We start from the raw sequence: 26,151 nt of genomic DNA, 5'->3' as shown, positions 1-26,151 counted from the left end.
GCAGGAAGGTAAGTTTTGGAAAATAAAATCAGAGTTTTGTTTTTTCTTGTTACATTGAGATGCCTACTAGAGAACTTAGCTAATATGTCAAGAAGGCAGTTGAATTTTTTCAAAGTTAAGCTTTGAAGTTTAGGGGAGAATCAATGATAATTTGTATTATAGATGGTTCCTGAGCGACCATGGTTTGACTTATGATTTTCCAACTTTATGACACTGTGAAAATGATATACATTCAGGAGAAGCTATACTTTGAGTTTTGATATTTCCCCAGGCTATTGCTATGTGGTAGGGTGCTCTTGGGATGCTGGGCAACAGCAGAAGCAGCTGCAGCTCCCAGTCAGCGTAATCATCATGGTGAACACTTGCAACCATTCTGTATCCACAGAGTCATTCTGTACTTCACTTTCAGTACAATATTCTATACATTACCTGAGATATGCAAAACCTTATTATGAAATGGGCTTTATGAGATGATTTTGACTAACTATAGACTAATGTTAAGTGTCCTGAGCACTTTTTTTTTTTTTTTTTGGTCTTTTTGCCATTTCTTGGGCCACTCTTGAGGCGTATGGAGGTTCCCAGACTAGGGGTCTAACCGGAGCTGTAGCCGCCAGCCTACGCCAGAGCCACAGCAACACTGGATCCGAGTCGTGTCTGAAGCCTACACCACAGCTCACGGCAATGCTGGATCCTTAACCCACTGAGCAAGGGCAGGGATTGAACCCGCAACCTCATGGTTCCTAGTTGGATTTGTTAACCACTTCGCTGCTGAGCACCTTTTAAGGTAGGACAGGCAAAGCTATGACGTTCAATAGATTAGATGTATGGAATGCATTTTCAACTTAGGATATTTTCAATTTTGATGGGTTCATTGGGGCCTAGCCCCATTATAAGTTGAGGAAGCTCTGTGGAGTTCATATGGATTAATAAATATCTGAACACAACTAAGAAGAGTTTGATAATACTGAAGGGGTGATATGTCCTATCAGATACCAAAATATTTCATAGAGCCCCTGTAATCAAATCAAGAAGGTATTGATATAGGAATTCTATAGACTCAAATAAATGGATCTTAGTCAATATCAGAGTATAATACATGACAAAGATTGAAGATGAATTCACTGGAAAAAGGATGGAGTGTTCAATAAATGATGTTGGTACAGCTGGCTAGCTGTCTGGAAGAAAATAAAATTAGTGTTTCTCTCTTACATATTTTATAAAAATAAACACCAGATGGATTAAATATCTAAATGTAAAAAATAAAATAATAAAAGTGCTTGCAAGAAAATCTAAGAAACTGCATTTACAATCTAGAAATGGAGAGACTTTTTTATGGCCAATCCCGTGGTATGAAGAAGTTCCCAGGCTAGGGATTGAAACTGTGCCACAGTAGTGACCCAAGCCACTGTAGTGACAATGATGGATCCTTAACTCCCGAACCTCAAGAGGACTCCAGAGAGACCTTCTTTACAAAGATTGGGGCTCCAGAAACTATGCAAGACAATAAAGATATTTGGATATGTAAAAGTAATTTTTTGTATGGCAAAAGATTCCATTAAAAATAATAAAAAAAAAACAAGCAACATATTTGAAAATTTGTAATTCAGATGACAGGAAGTTGATATATAATATTGCAGAGCTCTTACAGATTGTCAAGAAAAAGACAAATAACCCAATTTTTTAAAATGAGCAAAGGATGTAAATAGACAATTCACAGGGTAACAAATGCAAATACTAACAAGCAATGAACAAATGTACAAATTCATGAGTAGTCAGGGAAACACAAAGTAAAGCAACACTTTAATATTATTTGAATCCCTTCAGCCTGCCAAAAATTAATGAGTGGTAATATTTATTGCTGGTAGGGACATGGATATTCCTATTTTTGGCAGAAATGTGAATTATTTCAGTCTTTTTGGAAAGGAATCTAGCCACATCTATGAAAGTGAAAAATGTACATTTACTTCAATTCAACAGACTTTTCCCTGGGAATCTATCCCACAGAAATGAAAACACTAGTGCATGAAGATTTATATACAAAGATGCTATTACAACTTTGTTTTTAGTGGCCAAAATTGGAAATAAAAGTGAATGTCCTTAGAGGGGAAAAGATGTATAAAACATGGTCCTTTCACACTGTGGAGTATTATGTATGAAGGGATGAAAGACTAAATCAGAGTTTAGAAGGAGTTTACTTAGATTCCCATAAGGTATGGTGAGACTGTAACCTAGCAGGACCCCGTGAGGCCTTCCCAGAGTGGACCCCCCACTCAACGTCCTCCACTTGCCTTTTTATCTCTAGAAACACTTTAATCAAAGAACTAGTTTAATCAGGGAAGTGAAAAAAAAAGAGAGAAAAAAGAAAACAGTAATAATAATTCAGCCATTCAACAAAGTCAAGGACCTTCATTTCTTCAAAGACTAGACGTCATGATATTCTGAGCCATGTCCTTGAAGCTGTTTTGCAGGTGCTGAAGCCCCCACCGGGTGGAAGAAATCAACTGGCCGTGTGCTGTCCACAAGCACACAGACCCCAGACAGTCGGAAACAGAAGGTTGATGACACAGACTCCAGTTACCTCATCACCCACCAATGAGGACAGTGTCCATGAGCTGATCATGCCCTGCTCCTCAAACACTCTAAGACTCTTCACTACCCCCTCCAAGGAGGGGCACAGTCCTTGAGTCATTAGCCTGCTATATTACCCTCCTTGCCTGGCAATTAAAGCTACTTTTTCTGTTTCCTCCAACTCTGTCTCTAAGTTTCTATTTGGCATCGGTGTATAGAAGTAGCCAGTGGTTCGGCAACAAGATGAGAAAAGTAAAATATAGAGTTCACGAAACATGGTCCCCTTTTTTAAACTAACGATGACAAACTCCCTCTGCATATGCTCATTTACATTAATAAATGTTTTTAAGCTTATATATGATTATAAAATCATAAAAAGAAGAAAACATACGAGGTTGTTAACATTTGTTCATTCAGGAGGAGAGTGATCTAAGTGGAAGAGGGGAAACTTAGGAAAAAAGGAAAAGAAAAGCAAAATAAAAAATGCCCAAACTCCTCTTTTTACTTCTTAAATTCTTGAGATACCTAATTCCCACGGAAAGTCAGATTCGAAAACAAACAATAATGATTGCTGTCCACTCACAGTCTTGGGTGTTTGAAGGCAGCTTCATTGCCTATAATTCTAGCCTTTTCCAGTAGAAGTTATTATATAATAAACAGTTTCTGGCCTTCAGGCAGAAAATATTTTGGAGCAACATGTTGACATGTTGCCTGCCTTAGAAAAATAGATGTTAAGTACATTCAGCCACCAGCTACAATTATTACCTATTCGACTAAATATCCATCACCACTGCATCGACTCTTACCTACCACGTTCATCAAAACTGGAAATGAGTGGTGAGGGAAGAGAAGGACTCAAACTATTTTTAGGGAACACTGGGCTCAGAAAATTAAATAAAAAATTGGGAATGTTTGGTTTCAGAAAAATGAATTGAAATTGGGAATCATTCAGACCAACCCATGTAGGATATGGACAAGCAAATCGCATTGATGTCTGGTCTGCTTAAAAATTGATACTTATGGGAGTTCCTGTAGTGGCTCAGTGGCTAATGAACCCAACTAGTATCCATGAGGACTTGGGTTCGATCCCTGGCCTCACTCAGTGGCTTAAGGATCCCACATTGCTGTGGTTCTGGTGTAGGCCGGCAGCTACAGCTCCAGTTTGATCTTAGCCTGGGAGCCTCCATATGCCATGGATGTAGCCCTAAAAAGACAAAAGACAAAAGAAAAAAAAAAGAGAGAGAGTTGATATTTATGCATACAACTGGAACAAAAATGTTGTGTAGCATACTTTGATTTTCCTATTGATATTCTATTTTTTCTTTTAAAAAAATGCTAACCACAATCCAGGAAGGGGGTCACAACGTCATATCTGCAGTCACAGAGCAGCATAAGTGTATTATTATTAGTGCTATTTTAACTTTATGAAATTTTTCAAGGTCATGTTTTTATTCTCTGCTACTTGTTAAAATTCCAAGATGCTACATTTGTCAAAGAGAATAGCATCTTTCCAGCTCTCTACTTGCACATTTCCTTGGAATTTCCTTAGAAACAGGGCTCTCATTCTCTCTAAGGGGGCAAGCTGAGGACAAAGTCGTTCTTAAATCATACATTGATTTGTTGTGGACTTGCTTGTTGTTTTTTTCACTGTCTTCCACCACAGTAACTTTCTGTTATCTCTTCCAGTTTCTTTTACTTACCTTAGGCTGATTCTTTTTGGTTTCAACTTTTTTTTTTTTTTTGTCTTTTGTTGTTGTTGTTATTGTTGTTGCTATTTCTTGGGCCGCTCCCTCGGCATTATTGTTGTTGTTGTTGCTATTTCTTGGGCCGCTCCCGCGGCATATGGAGGTTCCCAGGCTAGGGGTTGAATCGGAGCTGTAGCCACCGGCCTACGCCAGAGCCACAGCAACGCGGGATCCGAGCCGCGTCTGCAACCTACACCACAGCTCACGGCAACGCCGGATCGTTAACCCACTGAGCAAGGGCAGGGACCGAACCCGCAACTCATGGTTCCTAGTCGGATTCGTTAACCACTGCGCCACGACGGGAACTCCTGGTTTCAATTTTATTCAGTCAAATAAATTTCATTAATTTAGAAATACCAAGATGAACAAGAAAAAACAAACAAACCAAAAAAAACCAACAAAACCCCACCTCTCTACCTGTGAGTAACTAATAGATTTGGAGAAGAAACGAACAAGTGTAATTGAGCAAGATGTTGAAGAGAGGAACATAGGAGGTGCTGAGGAAGCAGTGAAAGGTGGGTCTGACTGACAAGGGGTGAGATGGTTTCTCAGAAAAGATGTTTGGGAATTTACCTAACTTTGTATGGGTTGAGAAATAGCTCTCTTGGAAGAAGGAACAGCATGAGCCAAACACAGAGGTGGGGAGAACGTGTAGTTATAGTTGCCCCAAGTTCCAGGTCATGGGCGATGAGGCTCATGAGCTGAGGGGAGGTGTTAGCTAAAGGTCCCACTATGCACATCTGTAGGCTGTGGGAAGCCACCCAGGGAATTCTGTACTCTCACTCTCTGCCCTCTGGGAGGAAGCTAAGAGGCCTGGGTTCAGATTTCAAGGTCTCAGTCTTACTTCTTTCTACTAGACTGTGGCCTACATAAAGTATCTGAGCTCCCAGTGCCAATTAATAGGCTTGGCATGGATTCGGTGGACATTCAGAGCAGCACCCTTGCAGTGTAGCACTTGGCAGATATTTGAAAAGTCATGTATCAGAAAAGGCTCTGATCTTCAAGAGGAATGAAATGGAATTGTAGCACTTTGGGAATAACCTAAGAAAACAAATGTTCTTTTTTACTGATAACTCTTTTCAAAACTACCCCTTCCTGGAAAAGTGTTGCAAAAGAATCAATAACTTAAAATTATTCCCATCCCTCCCAAAGATCCTAAGATGGGGAAAACAGAGATGAAAATTAAAAAATAGAAGTATAAAAATAATTGACTTGTGATAATCTAGTATTACAATTCTCTCTAGTTTCCACTGGTCAATAACAACTTTTGGTTTATGGTTCATTTAAATTATCTTATAAGTGTGGAAATCATCAAAGAAATAATTGTCTGCTACAGTTGGGATATCCTTGTGAGCTTATTCTGGTTCATCTACTCTCATTTTATAGCTGAGGAAAGTGGAGCCTAGATTACTATATGCAAGCTACCCCAAATAACTTTGTATCAGAGGATTAAAACCAACCAAAAAGCTATGACTCAGAGCAAACTACTGGTTTGCTTATGTCCTTTTAGTTGCTTAAAAATGCATATGTGGGGAGTTCCTGTTGTGTCTCAGCAGCAACAACCCGACCAGTATCCATGAGGATGTGTGTTTGATCCCTGGATGGGCTCGGTGGGTTAAGGATCTGGTATTGCCATATTGCCTCATGTGCAGCCCTAAAAACAAACAAACAAACAAACAAAAACCAAAAAAAACCTATATGTGTTTTTATAATAAAATTTGTATCTTATTGTTTATATTTTTGTATTTTTACACTCACTATAGCCTGAGGTTTTTTTCCCCCCACTCTTTGTTATTCACATGTTTGTTACATATTCCCATATTTAATGACTATATAATATCTCAGTGTATGGATATACCATAATTTGTTGATCTATTCCCCCTTGTTGGACATTTAGGTTGTTTTGAGTTACTGTGGCTATTAGAAATAAAATCTTTGCACATAAATCATAGCTTCTCTGATTATTTCTCAAGGGGAGAATTACTGGTTTGGCCAAAGGGGATGGACAGGTTTAAGGCTTCAGCTACATACTGTCAAGGTGACTAGCCCAGGAAAGTTTTGCAGATTTGCCATAATCCACATCTTTCTGGAAATCTTAGCAACTTTAGACCTAACAAATCAGTTATTCCAGTTAACTTGGGAGTTCAAATTTGCCCTAATTTTAATCATTTAAAAATACTAGTAATTATGATGCCATTATTCATTTGAGAAGCTAAGAGGTCTTATTCTCAAATTGTAAATGAATTTGTAAGAGGTAAGAGAGAAATGTGTGACTAAATGGCTAAGGATCAAGTTAAGAAATGTCCAGGAGCTTTCCTGTAGGGGTCACTATTACTGTCAATTTATGCCTACAAGGAAACTAAAAAGTCATGCATTTAAGAATGTATGCACATTCATTTTTAATGCTGGATTCTTCTACATTCCCTAAACTGTAAAATAAATAATAAGTCCTTGCAGTCAGATAGTACTGTAATGCCAAGTGCTTTATATAATGATACATATAATTCTCTCCACTTAATAAGCTCCTTAGTTTGGACTCAGTATATGCTACTCATAAGAAAGGCACTTAGGCTTGCTCTTGATAGAAGAAGCATTAGCTAACTGCCTAATGTTATATAAAGTTTCTACATGGCACATGCTGACTGGAAGAGAAGGGGAAATAAAAGTTCATTTCTGCGGAAGACAGGATCCTCTCCCTTTACCTTTTCGTTTCTACTTTTCCTGTGGACCTCTGCCTCAGAATGTACACAGAAGACAAAATCAGATGTTGTAATATGTGCCATTTGACTACAAAGAGGTGCTTTTTAATTTTTAAGTTTTTATTAATGCAGCTCAAATGAGATCCGGAGGTTCCAGGAGCCAGGCCAATGTGGCTATGTGGACACACACCTTTGTAAGGCAGCTGTCAGGCTTCAGGGCTGGTGCAGGGAACATGCCAGGTGCTTCTGGAAACTGGTCAGCCCTCTCTTTACAATGCAGGAGTCTTTCCCATCATAAAATGCAAACTAGCCAGCCGTTTTTCATTTCCTCTATCTGCAGCCCTCCTCGTCCGGTTGGTAGGAAGGGGCCAGGAGGATATTTATCCTCCGCTCTCACACTTCTCTTATTTAACTGAACCCAGGGGCAGCTGCTTTTCTGAGCGCAGCGCCAGCGGGCTCAGGTCCAGCCGCACCTCGCAGGCAGGCTGCCGAGCTGACCAAGGGCTTTGGCCGAGGCCGAGCCGGGCTGCGGCCTCCGGGAAGCGGTAGGAGGCCGTCTAGGAAACCGCGATGTGCGTGGTGCTGAGGCTGGTGTGACAGCCTCAATTTCAAGTCTGCCGGGAGAGCTAAACTTCGTCCCTGAGGCGCTGTGTCTCGCTGTGGACTCTCGTCTTACTCCTCTTGCAGCTGCGAGGAGTTGAGGCTGGGAGTTGGCAAACCTCATTCACCTGTCGGAAGCCGAACCCGGACAAGGAGCCGGGCCTGGAGGCCAAGGAGCGCTGATTTCTGCCGCCTCAGCCGGCGCGGTTCCCCCCGCTGGGACGCCACCGCCAGGGAGGCAGGTGTGGGGGCTGATGCCCAAGATCGAGGCTTCCCGACTCCGCGCCCCAGCTCCCTGCTCACACCTTTAGTCCCACAGGCGCCATCGGCTTGGCGTGCCCCGAGGGCCAGCTCGGGCCGACGCCAGGGCTGCGGGTTCGAGACGCTCCGCCTCCTTCTGCCAATTAGAGCTACAAGCGCCAGCAGGAACCTTTCCACTTGGTCTTACGCTGCGGTCTCTGCTGAGGTTTTCAGAACTTTGCAGGAAAGGGACAGCCAGGACCTTTGCCTCCAACCCACGCCGTGCCTGCCGGCTGCCTGGGACACCCCGAGGCCCGGGAGATCTCTCTCTCACCGCAGCACCGACGCCCCAACTTCTCACGAACGCTCTGAGCTCCCAGACTACGCATCGAGCTCCACTGCCAAGGGGCGCGCTAGTCATCCGGGGGCCGATAACGCTGTCCCTCGCTTTGCCCTCCTCCTCCCCTGAGCGAGTGTGGGCACTTGAGCGTTCTCAGCGTTTCCGGATTCGTTCCCCGCCCCGCAGCCGACCCTTTACGAGGGATTGAGCCCAGGGGTACTGGTCTTTTACTCTGATATTCGACTCGGCCCCCGTTTTTTTACTCTCCGAACCCGGGTGCCGTCCGGGATCCGCGGGGCAAGCGGCCAGCGGAGCAAAGGGGCGCTCAAGACCGCGTCGCCCGTCGGGCGCAGCGCGCGCCATGGCCGGCTGCTGCTGCCTGTCCGCGGAGGAGAAGGAGTCCCAGCGCATCAGCGCCGAGATCGAGCGGCAGCTTCGCCGGGACAAGAAGGACGCGCGCCGCGAGCTAAAGCTGCTGTTGTTGGGTGAGTGGCTGAGTCTCCCCGACCCCTGAGCCCTGGGCGTTTCCCTCCCGGCTGTTTCCCTCGCCCAGGTCCCGGCCTGGAGTATCGGGAGCCGAGCCGGGTGCAGCGCGGCTTCCGCCTCCTCTCCGGGACTCACGGATGGGAGCAAGTTGTATCCATAGGCGCCCGTGCTTTCCACTTCCAGCTGGGCGACTTTCGAAGGCTCCCCCATCCTTGCCCCCGAACAGGACTAGACTTAGCATTTGACTCTGTCTGCTTTCCCCTACCTGTTCTGGTTTGCTTTTTCTAAAGCCTCATCCACCGCACCTCTCCGCCCCCAGCTCGAACAGCCTCTACAGAACTTTATTTCGGATGTTGGGGGTCGGTGAGGGGAGCTGCTTGATCCACGTCTAGTATTCAGCGCCAGCTCTGGTTCTTGGACTTTCAGGTCTAAATAAGTACCGCCGATCAAGCGCTTACCAAGTGCAGAACTGCGCTAAGTTCTTACAAGCATCGTCGCGAGGTGCTGGAGGTAGATAATACCCGCAATTTAGAGAATTAAAAACGGAGGACGGAAAATTGACGAACTTGCCCTGACTGAGAAAAGGCAAAGCAGATACCGGGCAGTCGTGGGTTTGAAGCCCAAGCCCTAGCCACTCTCCAGCCTGTGACCACCTCTGCCCTGGCCTCCGGGGGGTGGGGGTTGGGGGCATCCCTTTAGTGAGGCCTTTCTGTTAGTCAAAGTCCCAAACCTCCCTTGCTCAGCTCAGACTCAGAGTGCATTCGTTCCTAGGGTTGGGACTCTATTGGCCCAGAGGCCCTGGCTAATTCTTGTTGGGCTAATTTTTTAGCCTCTGCCCAGGTCTGGGTAGCACACCCACTTTCAAAAACATCAAGAGAAACTTAAGGTTAGTCAGTGTATCCTGTCGGGCAGGATCCTGCCTCTGCTGACTTGCAGAACCCTGTTCAGTCCATTGGCTGTTTGAGGAAAGTGTACCTTTATCTTCTTTCAGACCAGGATATTTAGCTGTTAAATCTTTCTAGAGAGTTGCAAATATTTCACCTTTTTTTTTTTTCTTCATTGCTTCCAGACAGGAATCCTCTCTTAGACCAGTTTATTCATCTTTAATATAAGAAGCCACCCTCCCATAAGGCTTCAAGGAAAGAATATGGCTGGATGGAAAAATAGTATTACATTCAGACCCAGGCAAGGGAAACCCTCTATAATCATTCCCTAGGTTTAGGGGGACAGGGAGAGGCCTTCCCCAGGCTGTGCCCCTCCCCACTGGGCTATGAGTCTGCAGGGAGACTGGAATGCCCACCCAGAGTGCACACTGCCCACAGTGCTCCAGATCTCCTGCCCAAAGGCCCCAAGCCTGCTCTGTTGAAGTAGGGGGGCAGACCCCAACCTCTGTGGATTGCCCAGCAGGGCAGCTGTGCTGGGGTTGTGGATGAGCCTGGAAATGTGGGCTGAGGGGTCTACTGGTATGCCCAAGAGGGCTCCCTGGGAAGAGATGGTGTCTCGGTGGGGAGGGGAGGAGGTTCTGTCCATTGGCTGGAGCTGCTGTTTCACACTTGGCCCTGAACTCTGAGGGGTCTGAGAATTCTCATTGTACCTGACCTTTGATTTTGTTACAGAGCTACATTTGTCAAGAAAGTAGGATTCTATGAGTCCCCTTAAACTAACGATGCAGACCCTCGTTTGTCCTCTTGCCCCAGACCCCAAAGCAGGCTTGGCTTTAGCTGCATACTTTTTCTTTGCGAGGACAGGCTGATGCCTCTTTCATGGTGACATACTTTGATTTGTGTCAGTGTGTGAAGTTCAGTGTCTGGAATATGTCAGGAGCTTGACAAATGGAAAACTAAGCAGTAAGCTGAGCCATACCGTACTGGTAATGAGCCTCTTTGGAGTAAGATTATTTATACTCAAACTAGACTAGGGATGTTTGTAAGTAGCTAGTTTGCCTTGGAAGTCATACTTAATCCTGGTGATCAAGAATCCTTCTTTGTGCCTTCCAGGCCCTTGCTGCCACCCTCTTCCTGTCCCTTGCGGCACTACTGAGACCTCTGGGACTCCCCTTTTCATTGTGCTCAGCTGTGACTAGTACACCATCTCAGTGCTAGTCACTCAGAAACTGTTAGAAAGTTTCCATACCACATGGAACTGTCCAAAACCCCATGGATGGACTTTGAAACCTCTGGTTTCTTCCTCACTCTGTATGGGAGTAGGGCACACTTAAAGTTCTTTCTTTCTTTAACTTTATTGGAGTGTTATTGACTTAGAGTGTTGTATTAGTTTCAGGTGTATAGCAAAGAGAATCAGTCATACATAAAAATATATCCATTCTTTTTTCCCATATAGGTTATTACAAACAGTTGAATAGATTTTCTTGTGCTATACAGTAGGTTCTTATTAATTGTCTACTTTATACAATAGTGTCTATATGTTATTTCTACCCTCCCAATTCTTGCCTCCCTGCAATGATTTCACCTATGGTAACCATAAGATTGGTTTTGAAATCTCTGAGTTTGTTTTTGTTTTTTAATAAGTTCTTTTTTTTATCATTTTTGTTATATTCCACATATAAGCGATATGTATTTGTCATTCTATGACTTCACTCAGTATTATCATCTCTAGGTCCGTCCATGTTGCTGCAAATTGCACTATTTCATTCTTTGCATGGCTGAATAATACTCTGTTGTTCATATGTACCACATTGTCTTTATCCATTCCTTTGTCAGTGGACATGTAGGTTACTTCCATGTTTGGGCTATTGCAAATAGTGCTGCAATGAACGTTGGGGTGCATGTATCTTTTCAAATGACATATTGTAGTTCTTAAGATGGAGAAGGAGGTGATGACACTGAAGAGACAGGAATTGTGGAATGCTGTTTTGTTTGAAGTCATTAAATTTAAGTGAAAAATAAAAATCACCTGAGCCTGTATAATGAGTGCATTAGATGAACCACTGCCCGGATACCTCAGATGAAAACTCCATTTTGCAAATGGGAGTTGAGGATTATGTGGGGAGCATGAGATGATCTGGAAAGCCACCAACTCTTTCACAAGGAAGCACACTGTTGCAACGAAATGACTTGAGGGATGTTTCCAAAGTGTATTCCGTGGGCCATTATCCTCTTTGTGCTTAATAAAAGCATGGGTCAGCGTCCACAGGAAAGGATCAGAGCTACTGTCCATTTGGGGCTAGTTTTCATAAGATGTCAGTGTGGTACCCTCAGTGGAAGGAGATGAGTGAATTTAGTTGAGAGAAGTTCCTCATCTGTTCCTCAGCTAAAAGTAGGACAAAAGAATTCTGATAAGGACTGTGATGAGCCTCACTCAGTGTAGGAAGAAAGTGTCTGGACAATAGCAATTAAATGGAAAGAAATGTGATCTTGTATTGATTTTTGGTCTTGAATGAGGCTTTGGGAAGTGTTGCTTGAGTGTCTCCAGCAACTCTGATAGCTTACTTTGGGGTGAGGCCTCCTGTTGGAACTGTCTGGAAGGAATGTTAACTGAGAAATTGGCATTTACCTTATGCTGGTACAGGGATTAAAAACATAGGTTCTTAGGCCTGTTTGCTTGGGTTCAAACCTGACTCTGCCTTTTCTTAACTGTGGTCTAACTTCTCACTGTCAGTGGTAAATGCCAGCTAGCATTGCTCTGTTTTGAGCCTTTTTTGCCACTGGTAGGGTGTCATTTCCCTTTTAGTTGACCATTTGGAGGTCACTAGGAGTTTGTCTAAATTGTCCTGACCATACTTTTAAGGAAATGTTTTGCTTTGATTTTCTTGGACTGTTTTCTGAGCCTTAAGCTGACTTTTAAAATCTCTTGCCCTCCTTATGCTAAAGAGGTGAAAAATCTGTGTTCCCACAAGTTGTGCTGCATTGCTTATAACACAGTGCCATTTCAGAACTAGCTCTCATGTTCCTGGGCTGGAAGTCTATTAGAGGAAATGGTGCAAATAGTGGGGGTTTCTCAGAAGAAAGTGACAGAATTTTCTGGCTCCTTGAGGAGGCAAAGGAGCAAAATGGAAAATATGCCCATATTCCTTCTCCTTGGCCTAGTTCAGTCTAAAGGTCCAGGCTCAGAGCTGAGCACCTGGGAGCTTCCAAGAGCTAAGCCCGAGGTGCTTGTTCACACAGAACTGTCTTGAGAAAGATGAACATGAACGCTTCAGAGAAGTCAGGAGGTGGTACAGGCAGAGCATGAAGTGCTTAATGGCTACAAAATGATTTTCCACCTCGCGCCCTCCCCTCATTGACCTATTGGCACCACCCATTCTCCTGTAAGAGCCTTCCTCTTTTTTTATTATCCGTATAAACTCATGTATACTTACTGTGTTGTGAGATTTACTGATTTTCAGTTTTTTAAAAATTAAAGTATAGTTGATTTACAGTGTTCTGTCAGTGTCTGCTGTACAGACCAATTTTTCGTTGTTGTTGTTGTTGTTTCCTATTTCAGGCTGCACCTGCAGCATATGGAAGTTCCCAGGCTAGGGGTCGAATTGGAGCTGCAGGTGCCAGCCTACGCTACAGCCACAGCAATGCAGGATCTTAGCCAGGTCTGTGAACTACACCACAGTTCACAGCGTACTGAAATATTGGATCCCTAACCTACTGAGTGAGGCCGGGGATCGAACCTGCGTCCTCATGGGTACTAGTCAGATTCATTTCCACTGAGCCACGACAGGAACTCCTGATGTTTTTCTTTCTAACTTGTTGTATTTAAGTATTGTTGATTAACAATATTGTGTCAATGGTTTTTAACTTGCGTCATTTTGGTGCTCAAATTGTACCTGATGTACATAGTAGTTGTTGTGTCACCGAGACGTGCCCCTATCCTTTTTGGAACGCTTCCTTACCTTCAGTCATACCTCCATTCTCCAGGCTTATCTGGAACCACTCTTCCCAGTCTGGGAATCAGCCATTTCACTTCAGGGTCTTGGCCCGAAAGAGAGGAGGAAAGAACTCCACTTTTTCTTCTTAGATGTTAAAGACATTTGAAACAAAGATATCCTCTGATTCAAATCAGTCACCAGTATCTTAAGTACCCAAAGAACCACATTTCTAAAGCACGGAGTTAAAGGATGAAAGTTTTGAGGCTGCAGTGTTGTAAGCAGATAGAGGATGGAAAAATCTAACAATGGAGTTGGGTGAAAAATAATGTAAAAAAAAAAAAAAGTCTTAGCCCTTATGCAACTCAACAACAGAACAACCCAGTCAAAAAATGATGGGAAGATCTATGGAGTTCCTGTCATGGTGCAGTGGTTAACGAATCCGACTAGAAACCATAAGGTTACGGGTTCGATCCCTGGCCTTGCTCAGTGGGTTATGGATCCGGTGTTGCCATGAGCTGTGGTGTAGGTTGCAGACACAGCTCAGATCCCGAGTTGCTGTGGCTCTGGTGTAGGCCGGGGGCTACGGCTCTGATTAGACCCCTAGTCTGGGAATGTCCATATGCCACGGGAGTGGCCCTAGAAAAGGCAAAAAGACAAAAGAAAAAAAAAATAATGGAAAGATCTAAACAGACTTTTTTTTTTTTTTCTTTAAAGATGGCTTCCAGGAGTTCCCCTTCTGGCTCAGTGGTTAACGAATCCAACTAGGAACCATGGGATTGTGGGTTCGATCCCTGGCCTTGCTCAGTAGGTTAAGGATCTGGCGTTGCCGTGAGCTGTGGTGTAGGTTGCAGACACGGCTTGGATCCTGCGTTGCTGTGGCTCTGGCCTAGGCCGGCGGCTACAGCTCCGATTAGACCCCTAGCCTGGGAACCTCCATATGCCATGGGAGCAGCCCTAGAAAAGGCAAAAAGACAAAAAAAAAAAAAAAAAAAAAGAAAGAAAGAAAGAAAAACACTCAAAAAAAAAAGATGCTTTCCAATCCGTATCACCTTTTGTTTTCTCTTTTTCCATGATACCTGAATCACAAAAGCTCCTTGTAAGAACTCTCAAGGGTGGGGCTGCAGGGAGAGAGAGCTGGCAGGATGGAGAAGGCAGAGAGAGGTTTTCAGTGAGTCAGTGGAGCAAAACTATTATGTTACTAAATGTTTCAACCTCTGTTATGCCAGAGGTTGAAATTCCTACAAAAAGGGGACTTGTGGGGGATGGACTGTTACCAATGAAATGAAAAAAACTGAATATTAAAAACTGGGGAAGCAAGTGCCGGGGCATTTCCAGGGTCCTTCTCTAGGGCACAGCCATTGACGCCATTCCCTTTCAAGCTCTGGGACTCTCTGGGCCTTTCTTGTCCCTCTCATGAGCTTCTAAGGCCTGATGAGGCTGTGCTCCTAGATCAATCAGTTTAGTCTGGGAGGCACAGCACAGACATGGCTTTATCTGAACACAGATGGCCTGGGGCTCGGCTCCCTGCAAGGTCAGCAGCCTTGCTGCAAACAGTGTCAAAGGAGCTGGAAGTGCACTAGAGCAAGTCCCAGGGCCCTAAAGGTAGGAGTCAGGCAGAAGCCTCTACGGAGCCCCATCTTTGGTTACAGTTTTGGCTCTCTCCCCGTGGGTAAATTAATGGCTTATCATATTGGTCAGGGCTCTGGGTTGCAGGCCATTTAAGCAGAGAAATAATTTATTGGAGGGGAAGCAGGAAGCTCATAGAATTGATGGGAATTGGAGTTGGAGGGCAGGCTAAGCCAAAGGGCAGGATCCAAGAGAGTCTGGACACTGGGAACAGACCAGACTGCCAAGCTCACAGCCAGAGACCTGTCACCCGGAGAGTGGCTGAGGCCATGCTGGATGCTCTACATGAGTGCTGCAAATCAACTGTGACTGTCTCCTGCAACTTTGTGTCACTTTGCAAAACCATCTGATTGTGGGGAGAGGCAGCATGGCATTGTGGTGAGAGCATGCTCTCTGGAGCCAAACTTTGTGAGTTTAAAATCTAGGCAAGAGATAGCGGCCGTTGTGCTGCCAGCCCCTTGTCTGGGCCCAGGTCATTTGCCTGATGTTCCAAGATTACTGATAGAACTAACATGTAGCTCCTGGAGGGCATGCAGACAGGACAGACAACGGCGTGAAATCCCTGCTGGTGCCCCTTCTCAGAGAGCAGGGACCTGTGCTCACACTGTAGAATCATGAAGCCAATAGTGCATTAAGGCTCTGGAAATGAGTATTTTCTTTCTTTCTTCCTTTCTTTTTACCTTCCTTCCTTTTCTCCCTTCCTCTTTGCTTTTTTACTTCCTCCCTCCCTCCCTTCCTTCCATCCTCTGAGGAGTGGATATATGACCATGCTCAGGACATTCCCCTTTGAACCCCAGGGTCCTCACCTGTAAAGTTAAAGATTTGGATCAAATGACCTCTGAGGTCTTTGCAGTTTTGTCATCAGATGGTTTATACCAGTGGTTCTCAAAGTGTGTTCTCAGGATCAGCAGCCTCAGCACCTCTGGGAACTTGTTAGAAATGCAAGCTCTCAGTCCCCATCATGGCTTTCTGAGTCAGAAATTCTACAGTGGGGTGGGCAATCCAAAGATTAACAAGCCCTTCAGGTGATCCTGATAGACACTCATGTTGGAGAACCTGACTTCTAGCATTGGCCTGGAGCTCAGGACTGGCCATCCTCTGATTGCCACCCTAAGCTCTAAGGCGGTTGTCCTTATCTTTCAGCAGATATCCAGGAGACCCCCTAGGATTGACCTGCCTAGGGGGTGTTCAATTTCTTGAAGTCAAAGCAGTCTCTTCCTCATCAACTTGATGAAGGGTCTTCAGAGTGTGAGCTGGGTAATCTCAGTGGATTGTTTAGCCATGGTCCCCAAGGGTCAGGTTGGAGGGCAAAGAGGAAAAGCTGACACACATATCTACACATCTTACCTTGGCTAGAGTCCTTAAAAAAGCAAGTATGTGCATTTTATGTGGACCATTGCACTTTGATGCATGACTCCAAAAGTTGTGCTCCTGTAAATTTCAATGGTTTTATAGCCAATAATCATTAAGTAATCTTTCTCTTATGGACCAAGTGGTGTGGAGGAAGCGTATTTTAGCATGAGCTGTTATATTGCAATCTGATCTTGGAAAGTTCACCCTCTATGGAACATTGGTTGGTATTTCTATCTGAAGGGTAATATTTTTGGTTGTCAAGTTTTAGTTTTTTTCTAAGTAACTTATACATTCTCATATTTTGTTCTTTTTTTAATGAATGAGAGGAAAAGAGACATTTATCCTTTATTATTTTGTTTGAAAGTTGTCAGTGACTCACAGATGGATTAATGATGCCACTGCTCTCTCGAACCTGCCACAAATAACACCTTCGTTTTGATTAACTCACCTGAGAATGTTTGTTTCTGTTGTTTAACTACTATAAATACAAGTTAATTGTACTGCTAAAAGTAGTGAAATACACGAAGGTGGTAAACCATTTGCAGAATCATCATCTAATGTACTTAGTGGTCTAAATCCTAGTCATCCAAGTCAATGCCACTCAAAATGCAGTGTGCATTTGAGACAACTACAGAAATTGGGAGTAAGTGTCTAGAATTTTTTTTTTTTTTTTGCCATACCCACAGCACATGGAAGTTTCCCGGTGAGAGGTGGAATCCGAGCCTCAGTTATGCCACAGCTACCAACCTTTACCTTAGTAACAGCCTGAGCCACTGTAGAGACAATGCCAGATCCTTTACCTGCTGCACCACAGTGGGAAATCCTGGATACATTTATAACAGTTTAACATTGCTGTGGCATCAGAAGTTATTTTTATTGTATTTCATTGATGTAACAGTTTGCAACTGAATGGGAACAATTTAAAAACTGGTCCTTTACCACAGAGTTTGAGAAAACACAAGGGCAAACTTTTATTTTATGGATGGAGGCCTGAAGGAGAGACTGATAGATGTCACAGGGCTCAGTGTCAGGAGCTGGTTGACAGTAAGCCACAGTGAGGAGCCCAGGCTTTTAGTTGCCAGCCCATTCTTTCATTAGCTCACTCTGAGTCTTCATGTTGAATTTCATTTATAAGGCAACATAGATTCTACTATAGGCCATTGATTTGGGGAGGTCCCATGGTAGCTTGGTGGTAATGAACCCAACTAGTATCTATGAGGACTCGGATTTTATCCCTGGCCTCACTCAGTGGGTTAAGGATCTGGTTGTTGCCATGAGCTATGTGTAGGTCAAAGATGCAGCTCTGATCTGGTGTGCCTGTGGCGTAGGCCAGCAGCTACAACCTGGGAACTTCCAATGCCACAGGTGTGGCCCTAAAAAGACCAAAAAAAAAAAAAAAAAAAAAAGCCATTTGATTTGAAGACAGATTTTCATTTACTACCACCGTAGAAACATACACTCAATGCAAAACCATCTTGATCTTTAAAGTCTTCAAAGTGTCAATTTGTGCAGCAGTAAATCTCAGAATCAAAGATAAGTTATTTTTTTCCCTTTTTCCCTGTAATACTACCAATTTAAAATAAAGCAAAAGCAAAACTGCCCCAGTTATTGACAAAGAATTCATTTTCATAAAGATAATTTAAATGCTGGAAATAGATTGGAGAAGAAACCTCAGGTGTGTTGCCATCACCCCACTGAGTTCAAATAACTTTATTCTATGAAACTCTGAAAAGAGTTACTTCCTGGATTCATGGGCCTGTGATATATAAAGAAGTTGAAGAAGGTCAGAGCATCTGAATGTTGTGAGAGCATCAGTGTTGCTACTGTTTGCTCCAATGTTTGAGTAATTGTGGATGGACACCTCCAGGCAATTGGTTGAGTCTAGGAACAGTTTCACATGAGACCTTGAACTCTATGATGGTGTTGCTCACCATTGAACCCACAGTGCTGAGCAGAGAGCCTAGTTTAAACAGTGGTTGAATAAATACGTATGTTTCTCTCTCCATAGTGGTTTCTATGAAATACCAGATGAGTAGTAGTGTGAATTCTTTATAGGAGCAGGAGGTCACTTTTGTTTGGGGTGCTGTAGGGACATTGACATACAGAAGACAGACTTGAGTTAGCCTTGAAAATAGGCAAATTAGAACATTCCAGAACTGGTTTTTTACATGTCCAGGATCTTGGCTATTCATTTGAATATGTATTTATACTTGGGTTAGTGGTGTCACAAGAAGAAATTGAGTCTGGATCCTAGAAATTAAATGATATTTAGAAAATCTATTCTGTGTATTTCCATACTTTTCCTAATAATGGCACGTAAGATTTTGATATATAAACAGAACTTTTGATAAATTTGCTATTGTTCTTCTCTATTGATTCTGAAATAATTTGAAGTAAAATTGTAATTATCTTGGTCTTTCTGTAACTTTTGTAATTATGTAGTAGTTCTGTCTGTAAAATAATAGGTAGGCTTCATGATTTTGAAGGCTCATCTCACAGTTAATTTTATGAATATGAAATTTGGAAGCCCTAAGAGAATAAAAGTCATTACAACAACTTAAATCCTTGGAGGTTGAAGATCTACTTTGATGTGCTAGGAGCCACATCATAACCTGGGCAAATTTCTTGGAAAATGACCCCTTTCTGTGCAGCTAGCAGAAATAATCATCTGATACTACACTAAACGGGGATATTTCAAGTGGAAAGACATTATATGCTTCACATTTAAAATGTTGCTTCTGTTGATGTAAACCTTTGTAATTGGTGTTAACATTTAAAATAGCGGTTTTCAGATTTTGTAATTTTGAGTTTTTTTTTTTAAATTTGGGAAAGGATTTTTAAAAAAATTACCAAATGAGAATGTTAACAATATTTTAGTATCTTCATCTAAAAAGTAATTAAAAGGAGTTCTCTGGTGGCCTAGTGGTTAAGGATTTGACATTGTCACTGCTATAGCTTGGGCTTGACCCCTAGCCGGGAACTTCTGCATGCCATGACGCAGCCAAAAAAAAAAAGCAATTAAAAAAGTGACATTAGACACATTTAACAACTCCTTTTCTTAACATAGCTAAAATGGACACTGAACCAAACTGAAGGGGCTTCTCCTTTTCCTGACTTGTGCATTTTCACCTGCCTTTGTTATCTCAACACATGGTACCCCATCCACCCCAGTGCTCAAACGAGAATCCAGTCTTTTTTTAGCTACTATAACTAACAGGAATGGAATACTACTAATAAAACATTAACATTTATACATCCAATCATCATTTTAGGCGCTTAAAATAAAGGATCGCATTTGTTTCTCACCATGCTTAGAAGTGCAGTTATGATGTTGTGTCCATTTTATGGATGAGGAAACTGAGACCTCAAAGCAAGGTTCACCAGCCAGGGTTTAACCCAGGCAGTCTGACTCCAGAGCCCTGATTCTGAATCCTGGTCCTGTTTCTGTCTCCCAAAGCTGACATCTCACCGAAATCTACTTCAAAAGGCTACATCTCTACTGAGTACACTCCTTGCCATCCCATTTGTCCCAGCTCCTGTCTGGATTACTTCACCATCTACTGCTCCCCAGCCCTGAGTCCATCTCCACACTGCAGCCAGAGTAACTTTTAAAAATGTAAATTGGGTGGTTGTCTTCCTGCTCAAGACCTTTTTCTGTCTTCCCATTGCCTTTGGATGCAAATCTCAAATCTTTGCATGGCCTGTAAGACCCTCTATCTGCCATTCCCCTCCCATTATTTCCTGAGGTCACTCCCTTCTGGCTGTAGGGTCTCTTACCATGGATCTTCAGTGGACCAGATATTTCTTTTTTAGGTGTCTGCACGTGCCAATCCTCTGCTACCAACGCGTGTCCTTATTGGTCTTCTAGCTAACTGCTATGCATTTCAGAGTGATCTTACAAATCCCTTCCTCCTAGAAGCCTCCACTGACTCCCTGGTCTAAATTAAGTCCCCCCAGAATATTCTCCTATAGCCTATTCTACATTTCTTTTTTAAAGTAATACCATCATCATTTTTCATACGTTATTCACTATTTTCCCTTCCAGACTAAATTTGCTAAGTGTAAGGACTGTTAGAACCAGTGAATACTCAAGATCTTCTATAGTGCCTGGGTGTTCCAGGAACACTTGCCAAAAGAACAAATATACTGCCATTTAGTATCGATGTTATTGCATAAAAGAAAGGATATTTTGACTTGAAATAGTGGAAAGGGCTTATTCTTAATACTGGATACTTTAAACTGAATAAAGATATATTTATCACTGATGCAGTATTCAGATTAAATTTTCACTTTTGGACGAATGGAAACTTCATTACACACTGACATTGGACTGTGGGCTGATGTTCTGGAACATGACTTATTGTGTGTATCTTATTTCCTAAATTTTCATATTTTCTAATTCACAAAAGTGAACACTGAATATTAAATTTTTTTTTGCTTAAAAAGCGGCATATTTGTAGCAGAAACTGCTAGCAGCTTTCTGAATATCTTTGTTATTCCTTCTGTAATAACGTAATATCTTGGCACATGACACCAAGATAAAGATGGCACGTCTCAGCTTGCCTGCTGCTAGGTTTGGCCATTTAACTAAGTTTATAGCCCATGGGATATAAACTGTGGTCAGATAGGCAGTTTCTGAGTTGTGACCTTAAAAGGAAAGGAGCTTTCTTCTCTGCTGGAGAAGGATGCTGATGTGGTGCTAGGATTTAGAACAAGCATCTTTTCCCTTAAGATGGAAGTTAGGTATTGAGGATGAAAAACCCACAAGGTAGAAAAGGCCTATATTGCTGACACCATGAAGGTGCCCTAGTAGCCCTGAGCTAGAAATAGTAAGACACTTTTTCAATAGCAGCTAAACTATCCTAGCTAATAAAATATTACATGTTCTGTCTGTTTTGCACTCAGCTTTTTATCTCTCAATTTATCTGGGAGTTCCCTCCCAATCATATGCAATTCTAAGGCAGAAAGGTCAGAATGTAACATGTTTGGGGGGGGGGGGAAGCTAATACCTAACATGATGCAGATGTGGCCCAGCTGGAAGGCAGTGCTATATCTGGGTCTCATTCTCCTAGCATACTAGAGCTATATGACATACTTGGATTTTCTGCAGTTGACTTGCCAGGTATTTGATAGGGGTTTTTCTGTGAGCAAATAAACTTTTAAAGTTGCTTGTTTTACTTGATAATTGAGTTTATTAAAGCTGAGAAATGTAAAAGCCTAGTTTTCCTAAGTCTTTAATGTTTGCTTCAGTTTTTAAACATCTGGTAATTTTGTGTATAAAAATTATCATGCCTTTCACTTAATTCTTTGATTAGTTCTTAATTTACTAAGTTAACTCTATTTATTAATTCAGTGAAATCAATGATTATATTTTCCTCAAACACTTAAAAACCTATTTACACATTTAAAAAACCCAAGTATCCTCAAATATATCAAACCTGACAAAGCTGGCAAGAAAAAAACTAAGCGTTTAAGTAACTCCAGTGATCTCATAAACCTAAAGTTTTAGATTAAATTAATATTATCTCTTTAAACAATTAAATACTGTCTCTAAATGTAAATAAATAAGATGCTTCTCCTAAATGTAATCAAATCATATAATCATTTATACTACTCTCTCCTATAACTTAATCATAACTCTAATGGTCACATTACTTAATATCAGACTAAATATTTAAATAACAATGGCATCAAAGAACCTCAGTGCTGCTCATGGTTGCCATGCTTATTCTTTTTCTTTAACCTTTTTAGGGCCTCAGTCACAGCATATGGAAGTTCTCAGGCCAGGGGTCCAATAGGAGATATAGCCGCTAGCCTACACCACAGCCATAGCAACACCAGATCTGAGCCATGTCTGTGACCTATATCACAGCTCATGGCAGTGCCAGATCCTTAACCCACTAAGTGAGGCTAGGGAGCCACCTCGAGTCTTCATGGTTACTAGTTGGGTTTGTAACTGCTGAACCACAACGGGAACTCCCACCATGACTAATTTAACCTAGGAGTATTATTTCTATATGTATGATTTGTGTCTTACTGTTTCACCTCTTATGGCTTGCAATGATCAACCCAACAAAAAGAGAAAATTTACAATCTCAGCCTAAAAGTGAGGACAATTTTTCAAGCCTATACTTTTTCTTACAACCCAAAGCATAATTTATGTCTTTATTCCAATTTTTTTTGCCATTTAAAAACCCTTTTGTTTTTTTTCAGCTGTGCCTGTGGCAGGTGCAATTTTCCAGGCCAGAGATAGAACCTGTGCCACAGCAGCAACACAAGCCAGTGCAGTGGCAACGCCAGATCCCTTACCTGCTTTGCCACAAGGGAACTCCTCAAACTCTCCTCTTTTAATCACTTTATTTTAATTGATGGGGTTCTGTATCCACTCCTGCTTGCAATGGCAGCTAGTTATTTCACTACTAAATTTGTGTAGAAGAGATTCTACGCTTTATAAGCTCTCCAGATGCTTGTGACCATCATTTCTGATCCTTTTACTGTCACTGAACTTTAAGAAAATCTCCTATCTCAGATTTAAGAGATGTGCGCTATAAGGTTGTTTCCTAAAGCTTGAATATATTCTGCTTTGGATATCCTCTCTTATTCATCTAACGTTTACACACTTCTTCCCTTTCAATGGAAACATTAAGTGACTTCAGAATGAGTTAAAGAACAAGATGAAATAAAGTGAATTAAATATAAAGCCCTTGTTGCAAACCATAAGCCTTCCCCAAACTCCACCAGCTTTCAGAGCAGGTGTGCAGGTTTAAATGCTAATTCTTTGTTCTAAAATGTCTAAAAGTTGACTGAATCACTCTACTCTATGCCTTTGTATTTTTCACTGTGGAATTGCAGACAGATAGCTCATGCGTGAGGAAGCTGCTGGAACTTTCCCTGACCATTTTCAAATAACTGTTCATTTAGGGTAATGAAGTCTTTGTGTCTTGCCTAATAAGCTAGGATGTGTCTGTCTTCAGGGATAGACAGGTGGAAAAAAAGAGGAGGAGACTTTGGTTGATTTGACATAAGCTCACCAGGATAAGATTAGACACTAAAGGCATAGCCTTGATAAAGCCAGTTTGTTCTGTGTGTGTACGTGTGCATACACACACAGAACTTGTGCACACACGCACATGCATACCACCACCTTGATAATTTTGCCTTACAAGGCAATTTGAACTTGCCCTTAGGAGAATTAAAACTATTCTATTTATAATATAATTATATTTTGGTGCAAACCAGTAAAGGGCCAGAAAACTTATTGTCCAACATAAATATATTCATTCATTTAGTCAAAGCATTCATTCTGAGCATCTAAAATTTGTTTGAAGTCATCTTGCTCATTAAGGAGAACTGTGTTGGCCAAACAGGGTTTTGTTTTGAATTATTATTCAAAAAGCTCAAAGAATATCTTAATTTATATTATGATCTCTGGTAGATCTATAATTAGTAATGTTATTTATTTTTTTCCCAGAATTCCAAATGTCTCTTATTTCATTTGATATATTTTCTGTTTAATGGATTGCTTTTTCCCTTTAATACTTTGAAACTTGAACTATCTGAAAAAGCTGGATGTTGTCTAAAGCCTTGTGGATGAATTGCCAAAATCTTTGATATGAGTCCCAGTATGGCTTCTGTTTTGCAGTGTGACCTTGGGCAGGTCATAAAGGCACGGAGGCTACTTAGTGGCAAAATGAAGAGCCTGGATTCAGCAGTCTCTAAATTTTCCCACCTCTGAGTTCTGTGACTCTTCAGCAATAGTGGAAATCTTGGTTACCTTGATAACTCAGGCCAGAAACTGACTCTGTGTGTGTGTGTGTGCTTATCATCTGCCTGCAGCATAACTGAGTAAATACTATCTGGTTGCTGTTTGCCTGGGTGACAAGTGGCAGAAATAGTTCTTCATATTCCTTTGCTCTCTGACTGTGTTGAATTTTCATGTAACGTGAAACTTAACATGTGCAGTAATCTCAGTGTATCAGAACAGTTTTGTCAGGGACAGAAATGTGAAGAATTGGTAATCTTACCAAAATTTCTGATTATAGAAATGTCTGTTGACATAATAATGACTCCTAGGGGGTGAGTGAAATGGGTGAAAGGGGGGTACAAAGATATATGTTTCCAGATATAAAATAAGTCATGAGGATATAGTATACAAAATAAATAAGTAAACAAATAAATTAAAATGACCCCTGATTAACCTTCTTTGTCATTAGCCAAAAATTTTCTAGCCTTCAGTTTACTTATATGAACATTTAATGAAAAATAATGGCAGTAAACTTATAACACTGCTTATATGTCAGATATAATTCCAAGAGTTTTATATCTGTAGATTAATTTCATCCTTAAAACTTATTGAAGAATGCAATATACTTTTTCCATTTTACAGATGAGGAAACTGAGAGTAAAGAATGATTAAAGGAGGAGTTCCCATTGTGGCACAGTGGGTTGAGGATCCAGTGTTGTCTCTGAGGTGGTGAGGATTCCTTCCCTGGCCCAGTGAAATTGGTTAAGGATCTGCTGTTGCTGCAGCTGTGACATTGGTTGCTGCTGTGGCTTGAATTTGATCCCTGGCCCGGGAACTTGCATATGCCATGGGTGTGGCAGGAAAAAAAATAGAATGATTTAAATGAGTTTCCTAAAGTCACTCACTGCTAGATGTGAAGCTGAGATTTGATTGACTGGGTAGTTTGAGTCCATGGATTCCTCACTTTTCTTAGGTCTTTTCTTCTCTCCTGCTCCTGGTAAAGAATCACTGTAGGGTATCCATGACTGAGTTGGGGAGCAGAGGGGAGTTAGAGTGGAGACAGGAGTCTGGCATGTGCTTCTGGGTTTTCCATTACAGTGCAGTGGGGCCTTTGGGCAAGTCATCCAATCTCACCAGTGGTCTTGAATGGAACAGAATGTGAGTTGCAAATGTGAGCCATATGTGTAATTTGAAATTTTTGAGTGGTTACATTTTTTAAAAAAGTGGAAAGAAACAGGTGAAATGAATTTTAAAATATATTTTGTATAAAATGCCACAATAGATCCATTCAACATGTATGTGATCAATAAAATGTATCAGATATATTTTTTATATTAAATCTTTGAAATGATGTTTATTGCAGCACATCTCAGTTTGGATTATCCACATTTTTTTTTGTCTTTTGTCTTTTTAGGGCTGCACCTGTGGCATATGGAGGTTCCCAGGCTAGGGGTCCAAGCAGAGCTACAGCTGCCAGCCTACTCCAGAGCCACAGCAACGCCAGATCCGAGCCATGTCTGTGACCTACATCACATCTCATGGCAACGCCAGATCTTCAACTCACTGAGCAAGGCCAGGGATCAAACCTGCAACCTCATGGTTCCTAGTCAGATTCATTTCCGCTGCACCATGACAGGAACTCCAGATTATCCACATTTTATATGTTCAGTGGCCACATGTAGCTAGTGGCTGCCATATTGGACAGCACAGCTCTGAACTCTTGCCAGAGCCGATAAAATAAAGCATTGATGATGGAGGATCACCAAAACCTCTGAAATTCTAGGGATCTGTGATGAGAAGCACCTGTACTCCCTAAGGGGCTTATTACTATGAGATAACTTGTTTCTACCCTGCTTAAGGAGCATGAGGAATGCGTTCTAGGATAAGAGTTTCACAGTGAAAAAATTCTTTAAGACTCAAAAAGGCAATGT

The 26,151-nt window shown here is 42.0% G+C and overlaps 1 protein-coding gene across 2 annotated transcripts in view; it reads left to right on the top strand.

The window, feature by feature from the left end:
• GNA14 (G protein subunit alpha 14) overlaps positions 8,422–26,151 on the top strand; it is a 203,177-nt gene continuing 185,447 nt past the window's right edge. Inside the window, 1 exon segment of one of the 2 annotated variants that reach the window (NM_001097518.1) lies at positions 8,422–8,677. In NM_001097518.1, coding sequence (NP_001090987.1) covers positions 8,554–8,677 — 124 coding nt within the window. In that variant the 5' untranslated portion in view covers positions 8,422–8,553. 2 annotated transcript variants of the gene reach the window in all.

Source organism: Sus scrofa, chromosome 1 (genome assembly GCF_000003025.6).
Source record: "Sus scrofa isolate TJ Tabasco breed Duroc chromosome 1, Sscrofa11.1, whole genome shotgun sequence".
Taxonomy (NCBI): domain Eukaryota; kingdom Metazoa; phylum Chordata; class Mammalia; order Artiodactyla; family Suidae; genus Sus; species Sus scrofa.
Note: the sequence above shows the minus strand (reverse complement) of the source record. Positions and strands in the feature narration are given on the sequence as shown.